This window comes from Solea senegalensis, linkage group LG2 (genome assembly GCF_019176455.1).
Source record: "Solea senegalensis isolate Sse05_10M linkage group LG2, IFAPA_SoseM_1, whole genome shotgun sequence".
NCBI classification, from domain to species: Eukaryota; Metazoa; Chordata; class Actinopteri; order Pleuronectiformes; family Soleidae; genus Solea; species Solea senegalensis.
The window spans coordinates 8,818,820-8,828,672 of record NC_058022.1 but is presented as its reverse complement, the minus strand read 5'-3'; the positions used below and the strand labels follow the sequence as shown (position 1 = coordinate 8,828,672).

The window sequence follows — 9,853 nt, the reverse complement described above, 5'->3', positions numbered from 1 at the left end:
ATAATATGTCCCCTTTAAAGTGTCTCATCTGCTTGACAAAACCAAAGAACCCAATCTATAATCTTTGTTTATATCCTGACTTATAATATCTCTGTGTGGAAAATACTGTAAAGCGTATGAATAATGAAGTAAGGTTTAGCTGTCATGTTAGTAGACATAATGTGATATGTTTGACTTAACAGTTTGATGACAGTAGCTTGGTCATCGGATGTTTAAAATAAAACTACTTTCTAGTTTTATCAAAAGACACTGCAGTACAAAAGATATTGGTAAAGACACGGGCACTTTAACACATGGTAAGTATATAGAATAAGAATTGTATGAAGAATGAAACTTGGAGTTATTCTCCTCACAGTCAAACAGACAGACATACGAGGTGAAAAACCAAATTAGTATGATTGAGCTCACACTATAACATGAATGACCAACATGTGACAGAATTGTACTTGTTTTCTCTTCTTTTTTTTTAATCAAATTCACCCAGTTAATCATTCATTTCTTTAATCCTTGGTGTTTTAGTCTAATACATGCAACAACAAAAAAACACTGATCATTGTCTTGTTCAGACTTCTCTCTTCCTCTCCGGGTTAATATTTCAGTGAAGGTCTGAAGAATGATGTCAGCATTACATGAGCTGAAGTGCACACACACACACACACACACACACACACACACACACACACACACACACACACACAGTGGTTTAATGAGAAAAAGGTGCAAGCAGTACAATGGCTTTCAGTGCTGCCAGACTACTGGCCTGTGCTCCTAATACTCGCTCCCCTCCCCCCACGTCCCCCCCTCTAAGGTCCACATCTGTTTCCCAAACTTGGAGAGGGGCCTTGGAGAGAGCACTATCTGGGTCAGAGGAAACTCTCCCTTTCAGTGTGTGTGTGTGTGTGTGTGTGTGTGTGCGCAAATGTGTGTACACCATACCACAGTCATCAACTGTATGAGAAGTGTCCATCGTTCCTTGAACATCCTAAACAAATCCTGAATATTTAGCTATCCTTAATAATCTATCCTTAATAATGCACTAACATGTTGTGATGAAACAAGTGAGTTCCACGGAGTGAAATCCAGTTGTGATACAGAAGTTTCACTGATATGTTTCCCCTCAAATTTAAGGGTTTAAGCCACTTAAACATGAAGCATATGCTGCCACCTTCTGGACAAAATTGCAAACACAGCGACTGAACGAGCTACACCACTGGACTGAAATAAAAATACTTTATTATTGTCAAGGGCAGAAAGTGATCCAAATTGCAAATAAAAACATACAGTTTGTTATAGTCAGTATCATTAATTAACGATAAGTGTGTTAAATAGGTTGTTTCATATTTATTGGCTCCGAATAGAGACTTTATTAGGTTTTAACCATCTTCTCCAGGTGACTAATATAGATTTAATGCAAGAGAAACATTGTAAAAGTGAGTCATAGGAAATAAATAGAAAATATTTCACACACTACAGTATATTGTCAAAAACAAAGAAGTGCAACTCTCATATATTCAGTGTAAATAAATTATTTTAAACCAACAGTGCTTTAAAAGAGCAAAACCAATGTATGTGGGCATGTGTCAGATCATCTATGAGTTTATTTATGTGGCATCTCTCGACCCTCTGGACATTCTTTCTTCACCTAGCCACCCTTCAGCCTTGTGTCTTTGTCTTTCGGGTCAGTATCATCATCTCAGTCGTAATTCTTGGGATATTTTTCTTTGGCCAGTTTGACAAAGTCCTCAGCACTGTCCAGCGACACCAGGTAGTCCTGAGACAGAGGAGTGCAATGAGACGACAGCACAAAACACAGAAGAATCTGACAAGTAAAGGTTAGGTCAAGGTCGTCCAGGACCTGCACCGTACCATGACATAGAGGTATCTGTTCCTGGGCCCCGTTCCTGGAGGAAACAAAGAGGTGTGGTCCAGCAGCTGTTTCAACAGTTCAGTGGCTCTCTTCTGATGATCCTGATCTTGACTGTACCGCCTCTGGTTGTTAACATATAGCAAGGCATCCACCTCACACTGATAACCTGCAGAGACAGTGACGAGGGTCTCTTATATATGTATATATATGTATATGTATGTATATATATATATATATATATATATATATATATATATATATATACACACACACATATATATACATATATATGTGTGTATATATATATGTATATATGTATATGTATGTATATGTATATATATATATACATACATACATACATATATATGTATATATGTATGTATGTATGTATGTATATATATATATACATATATATGTATATATGTATGTATGTATATATATATATATATGTATATATATATATATATATATATATATATGTATATATGTATATATATATATATATATATATGTATATATATATATATAATAATTATAAGATGTGAGTCCCGCAGAGTAGGATAACGTCGATTGCATCTTACCGAGCTGCAACAGGATTTTCTTCCACCGAGATCTGACTTCTCGTTTTGCACAGCGCAAAGTGTGTATGTCAAAGTTCAGCTTCTCCCATTCCTATAGGTAAATACACAAACACATACTTACGTATACAATCAGTAGCCACTTTATTCCGTACACCTGTTCAACTGGTTATTAATGCAAACAAGCACATGGTAGCAACTCAGTGCATATATATATAGGCACGCAGACATTGTCAAAATGAGTTTAACTGGAGCATCAGCTTAGTGAGGAAAGGGGAATTAAGTGACTTTGAATGTGACGTGGCTGGTGAACGTGGAGTATTTCACAAACTGAATGGTCCAAAAAAAGAGAAAACATCCAACTTGCTGCAGTTACTCGGTGAAAAATGATCTGTTGATGCCAGAGGTCAAAGGAGAAATAGGATAGAAAGGCAACAGTAACACAAATCTCCAAATCTGGATTACAGCAGCAGAAGATCATGTACCTAATAATGTGGTGGTGAATGTGCCGCTTACAACTAATCTACATAGCCTGCTATGTATGACACAGCTTTTTAATGAAAGGGTGGCAAATATTAAACCATGCAACCCAAATCAAGTCTATTTAATTTTTCTTCTCCCTGTTTAGGAGAGCTAATTATCTGCACACATGGATTGGCAGAGATTTTTACACTGGATGCCCTCCACTTGGAGGGCAATCCACTTGCATCAGTTTAGAGTGTCCAATTATCATACAGGAATAGGGATTGGGTACTAGTCCTTGACTCAAACCGACAAGCCAAGTTCCCTTTCCACTTGGCCACGGGCTGCCCCCAACGCAAGCCAAGTCGAAAGTGACTAAAACCGTGCTAGCTGCTGAGCTAGCTTCTGGCGCCCTCCAAACCTCACAGTTCTCCCACACACACACACAGGTGTTTTAACTTAACGCGCCTGGAAAACTTTGCTCAAACTGTGCTCCATTATCATCTCATTGACCCCAATGTTTGAGCCACTTCAACCTGAGCACCAGTCAAATCAGCAGCATTAAGTGAAACCACCTGCATCCCTTTCTTTTCTTCTCTGTAATGAAATGAGTCAGTCACAGTGGGAGAACGCACATGTGTAAATGATTGAGTGAATGATGGTTGACTTTTGTTGCTTCAGTTTCAGTGTCACTGTCACACTGTCGGTGAACAGAGTTGTTAATGACACGGATGTTTTTACTGTTTTGACAAATAAAAATCCATACTGAAGCCATGTATTTACTCAGTGAAGAAAACGACAGGATGTACAAGTTTTACTAGACTTGGACGTTCGACTTTTGTTTACTGTTCACACAGCTTTTGATTACTTTTTTAAAGTATCAGCCCCGTGTAGACTGTTGTCCTGAATCCTTTATTAACACAATGTGCCCGTTGTGTCCTGGCGACAGCAGTTTGACCAGTGCCTGTCACATGCTCACCAAATTCGCTCTCTGGCCACAGAACTGAAACCTACGCTCTTTATTAAACGAATGAAAATTATTATTCACTTAATGTTCCTGTTTGAGAGTGCGTCTTCCAAACACTGGATGTTAACCATGTCTTTAATCTTGTGTAAAATGTAGTGCTTTCTTCCGTGTGTCCTCAAATGTGTGTTTTTCTTTTTGGCGAGTTGTTTTTTAGAAGCGATAAATCAGGTAGTGTGTACTGATTACCGACCCAACACGTTGCCAACAGTCGGTGGGACACAGGAAATAGCGTCAGAAGACGAAAACAACGTTGGTGATGTTTGTTTCCACTTTAAACTGTCGCTCCCGTGGTTGCTTTGTTTAGTTTGCGCGAGAGTTTGAGGACTGTGGAAGTCATGTAGTGTTTCCCCAGCTTTAAAAATACACTGGATACATCAGTGGTCACCAATTGGAGGCCTGGGGGCCAAAACTGGCCCGCCAGCATCAGTATCTGGCCCAACAGATGATCTTAAATGATTTGCTTATCTTGGCAAAAATTGAAAATTTCATATCGAGTTCAGAACTTTTATTCTGAAGAGATATGAACTAATTCAAATAGATTCTGTTGCTAGAACTGAGGGTTAACTTAAACTAAATGTTTAACTGCTGTCATGGAGTACATACTGTATGTCACACACATTTGTCTTCATAACAAGCTGCTGATTAAAAACAACATCCACATGGGTTTTTGTTTCTGACTGAAGACGTTTAAGGCACTTTTGCCTGATGAAGATACGATGTTTTGATCCAATATTCAATCGCTTTCCCTCGGCCATATTTCCTGATCCCTGGTGTGTCCAAAGAATTCTTCTTTGCACTGGACGTTTACATAAGCTGTGTCAAACTCCAAATACTGTCTAATATGGATTGATCGTAGATTATAATTAGTTTAAATCTAAAAATAACTGAATTAGCAGTGTTCTCAGAACGTGTATGGCCTTCACGAACACTCTGTCCCCGAATGACAGGCACCCAAAGAAAGGGCCAGTCAATACAAACAGGGCTGCTAAATACTGTCACATTTTTCACGGTAATTTAATACAGTGGAGCAAAATTTTAAGAAACACTTAAATTCAATTAAATAGTGAGTAAGGCCTCAGTGAATGCGGTGTCATGGTGGGACAGCGATATGCACTTAAAAATTAAGAGTTGTTTGCTAATATCTCTGATTTGGTTTGTGTTGTTGTCTCTGTACATTAATTATTATTTTATTATAGTACATTAACCCTGGAAAAGGCTGGTAACCTGTGTATTAGGGGATCTCACGCACAGTGAAACGGCTTCTTTATGTCTCATCAAGTGTACTTGCTAATAAGCAACCTACAGTTTACTGGGTCACTGATTGACTAAGTAAATAAAGTGTGTTGTGTCTTTGTGCGTGAGGTCAGGGGATTTCAGCCTTGTAACAAACAGTTAATTGGGAACGGCTTGTACAATATGGTACAAAAGCTGTACATCCATGCAACGAGGGAAAAACACAGGCTCAGTGTGTATAGTTGTGGTTTTAGATTAAAGGTCCGGTGTGTTTACAAGGTTTTATTGGCAGAAATTGAACATAATAGCCGTCAGTATGTTTGTAAAAGTGTAAACATGCTTAAAAACCTTTGGCCCACAACCACCCAGACCAAACAGAGTGCATGTTTCACATTTTGTGGCAGAAACTTACTTTACTTTAGGACTTTTATCTGGCATAAACACGGGCCTTGTCAGAACAGGAACGGGTTCAATTTAGGGCTAAGTTTAAGTTAATTTGAATTGTGATAGATTAAAGTTAGGGTTAAGTATTAATTGGTTATGGTTAAGGTTAGGATAAGGATTAAAGGAATACTTCTCCGAGTTGCATTTAGCTTTGTATTACTAGAATAGAGGTGGTATTTTTGAAAAATTGTGCTTCCCAACCTCAGTTTCCCCTGAGTCTTTTCTTTGTTACGTGCCCACCAGTGACACTTGGTCCTGTTAGCTTAACTGTTAGCAAAGATGGCGGACACTGTTTACATTCTGGGAACGAGGTCCCGACCCCCTACGAGTGGGTCTTAAAAGTGTGGAATTAGCGTTGCAGGTTCAAGTGTCAGTGGTGGGCACGTAACAAAAAAGAATAAATATATTTCTCAATTTAGGGGAAACTGAAGTTGGGAAGCACAATTATTCAAAAATACCATCCTTATTCTAGTATTACAAAGCTAAATGCAAATCGATGAAGTATTCCTTTAATCCTTATCCTAACCCTAAGGTTGTGATGGATAAGGTTAGGAAAACAGGCTCGGGAATGCATTATATCTTTGTGTTTGTGTAGTTTGTGTTTGTGTTTGTAAACAAGCTTCATCACCTCTACATTTACATTCCACTGTGTGTTTTTCAATCTTTCCTGAAAGACGATGAAAGTTTTAATTGAAGCAAAATCCTCTTTGTCACAGTGACATGGAAAAAGACACGTCTGACAGCACCTGTAGCTATTCCCAATGATGCGCTGAACATAAACCCAAACATGGCTCCACTGTGACACTCTTTAAAAATATCTGACTTGAACATCCAGTTACTTTGTGGAATTCAGGTTAAAATAATTTGTGGCTCAAGGGCTTCTTTGAGAGCAACCTGCATGTCGCCTCCCCTGATTAAATAGATTTTTGAATCCTGCAGTGGAACATGAAAGGAAAACAGGATTAGTGACTTACTGAGTTACAGTTTGTTAGCACTAATACAAGTGGGGTATTTTTTCTCCCCCTTTTCTAAAAGCATTAAAAATACAGTAAATCCTTGTGCAGAGGTAAATGTCATGTCTCTGCTTGGTTTATCTGCTCCACTGCCAGGTTTAGGATTGACTGTAACTCATTTAAAAGACGACTTGTGTTCATTTTTTCTATGAACACAAGTCTGAGAAGGTGTTTATTCCCTCTCACTTTTGTGTATCACAGTACCACACTTCAGCTCACCTCTGTATCCTTGTCAGTTTCGTCTCTCATGCTGATAAAGGCCTGTAACTCTCTCTCTGACTCGCGCCTGATGGCAGAGTCTCTGGAATTGCTTGTGCGGCTCATTGGACCTGAAGTGCTCCTTTGGCTCTTCTTGTCGCTCCAAAAGTTCCATATCATAGGCTGTGTGCCGAAATGACTCTCCTTCTCTGTGTCGCTGTTGCTGGAATCACTGGGTAACAACTCCAGTGGTCTGGGAGCTGTGGGCGTAGGCATACTGAAGAGAGAGACATGTAACATCAACAGAAAGTCAAAAAATAAAAGCGGCAAGAGGAAGAGAAGAAGACGGCAGTGATGCAAAAAACACAGATGCCAACTGACACTAAACACCAGAAACACACAAACAACTTCTGTCAAGTGTCATTTTGGCTGTCGGATGTTTCATCTCACCTCAGAATAGCTTTCTTCTCCTCTCTGTTGGGTTTCAGGTAGAAGTGACAGCAGCAGATGGTGAAATTTGCACCCATTGGTCCTCTGGAGAAGTTTCCAACACTAGATATCGTTTTCAAACCTAACTCCACTGCAAAAATCCACGCAGGTTTCTTCCAGAAGAAGCGAGAATATTTCCGAGCAGACTGATTCTGCGGATTTGCAGGAGCACAAAACAAGGCCACAGACATCCTTACTTGTTATGTCCGTCCCCCTTTCTCTCCGTCTGTCTATTACATTATCCATGTGAGTCCAAAACAGGGAACAACAGCAACAGCATGCACAGGATGGCCGAGGGAATGAATGGCACATTTATTCAGCAGAGCAGTCCTGATGGTGCAGAATGCAAATACGATTTAAAGTACGTCGCACAGCTTACTACTGTCATGTGTTCCCTGCTTTGTGATTACTGTAAATGTCTGTCCTGACCCCTGTCATGCTCTCAGGAGAGGAAGCGTAGGCGTTTCAGGAAGATGAACACACACACACACATTTCAATTCATTTAACTTCATGATAATAACATAAATAAATACATTTTTATTTTAAATACTTGTAATATAACTACGGCCACTGGAGGTGACTGCAGTGTCAGTGCTGCAATTTGGAATTTGTATGAATTTGATCATTTACATCTATTGATTCCTGTTATCTTATGGTAAAAAAAGGGTCAAATATCAGGTAACAATAAAATCTTGTTGTTTTTTAAAGTTAATTAAACAATGTACAAGTATAGTACAAGAAACATATCAGCCTTTTCTATTACGTGATCTTCCAGGTCAGGCAGAGTATTACAGGCCAAGGATGTAATACAGGTTGTCTTATTGTAGGTTAGTAGGGGTTAGTTGGAAAAGGAATTGTGGGTAGTAACTGGAGGGTTGCCTGTTCAATGCCAAGTACAATGAATCCGACAACTATTTTATTAATCGCTTCGAAGCTTTTTTTCATGATTAAAACAAGATTTCCGATAGTTTAAGCTTCTTAATAGTAAGTATTTTCTTTATTTCTTAAGTCTGACGTCAGTGGTCACAACATGGTGCCCGTGAGATAAAATGATAATGAAATCACGTGCATGTATCCATTCAGTAAAGTATCATTGATATCGTTTATAAAAACTGTGATAGTCGTTAGGAGTAAGCACTGGAATTATTGTGTATGCAAATGAATGCATAATATTCATCATTTAAAATGTTAAATTGCCAATAACATGTTAATACGGTAGCAGTCCATATTGTTCTCTACCCTTTAGGTACAGTAGCGCTCTTTATTATGTCACCGTTCATAAACCGTTTAATAACATAGTTTGATGGTGGTGTTGTGCTCACTTTGCACAGCAGGTGGCAGCGTCCATCTATTTTACACAGCACACACTCTCTTTATCCATATGGGGCTTCAGCAGCTTGTGTCACATGTCATGTTCTATTTCTTCCTTTTAGGTTCTAGGTCCCTAACTAAATGATTATATTATTTCAACGTCAGTTTGGATCCTCATGCCATAAACGACAGACAGACAGACAGACGACTTTATTGATCCCTTTGGGAGGTTCCCTCGGGGAAATTAACAGCTCCAACATCAGCACACAGCACTGTTAAGATTAGAGTCACACTTTACAGGAGACTGGAAAGAGAAACACCCCAGTTACCAAACACCATAAAATATAGAATAAAATTAGATAAGCTAGAAATAAAGATAAAATAAAAATAAGAATCTAAGAAAATATAAAAATACAAACGTAAATGACCCATGCTATATATATGTATGTATACATACACACACACAACACATATACAGTATATATACATATACATACACACATACATACATATACATATGAATAACACAGAAGAATCACATGAACTGATAAAATGCAAATACAGTAAATCCAAATATGGAATAATAAGACTTTCTTTGAGATTTGAACTGTGACGCTTATGTGATAATAAGGTGTCTAACATTAACATTACTCTGTGTATGAGTGAAGTTTTTGGCCATTCACTTACTAATTGCTCTCTAATTCTCTCCGATCTTCCTCCTTCCTCAGTCTTTGTTATCTAGATAAACTTCTCACTTATTATATCAGATCATTTGCTTTTCTGTGCAGAATTGTGTCTGGATTACATTTTTCTGAGGTCGTTTTCAAGAACATCGATGATTTCTTCATGGTTCATTTTACTTTTGTTTGTTTAAAAGGGTGGGCGACACAGTTTTTTCGCTCCACCAACGTCCCCGTCTCTCCCGTCTCGTCCTGTCTCTATTCCCTTAGTGACTGTGAGACCTCCAGTTACAGACAGGCACACACAATGTGCCACTGACATTGATGTAGTGCAGCTGAATACCTTTATGTGGATGTGTGTGCATGTGTCCATGCATGGTGCCTGTGTGTGTGTGTGTGTAAGTAAGCAGCAGTGGATATGGCATTATATTCCACCTCACATGAAACCTCAACAGAACAGACAGATGGGTCGAATACCGGGGGACCAAGAGAATGATAAACAGGCTTTCTCTCTCTTTTTCTCGCTCCCACTCTCTCTCTCTCTCTCTCT

The 9,853-nt window shown here is 38.8% G+C and overlaps 1 protein-coding gene across 1 annotated transcript; it reads right to left on the bottom strand.

Moving 5' to 3' along the window:
* Positions 1–1,216: 1,216 nt before the first annotated feature.
* LOC122765231 lies at positions 1,217–7,626 on the bottom strand. Its single transcript, XM_044019386.1, has 5 exons — positions 7,273–7,626; positions 6,844–7,099; positions 2,449–2,539; positions 1,867–2,033; positions 1,217–1,771 (listed from the first exon to the last, which is right to left on the bottom strand). The coding sequence occupies exons 1-5, from the start codon at positions 7,500–7,502 to the stop codon at positions 1,694–1,696; spliced, it is 822 nt and encodes a 273-aa protein (XP_043875321.1). The 5' UTR covers positions 7,503–7,626; the 3' UTR covers positions 1,217–1,693.
* Between the last annotated feature and the right edge of the window lie 2,227 nt (positions 7,627–9,853).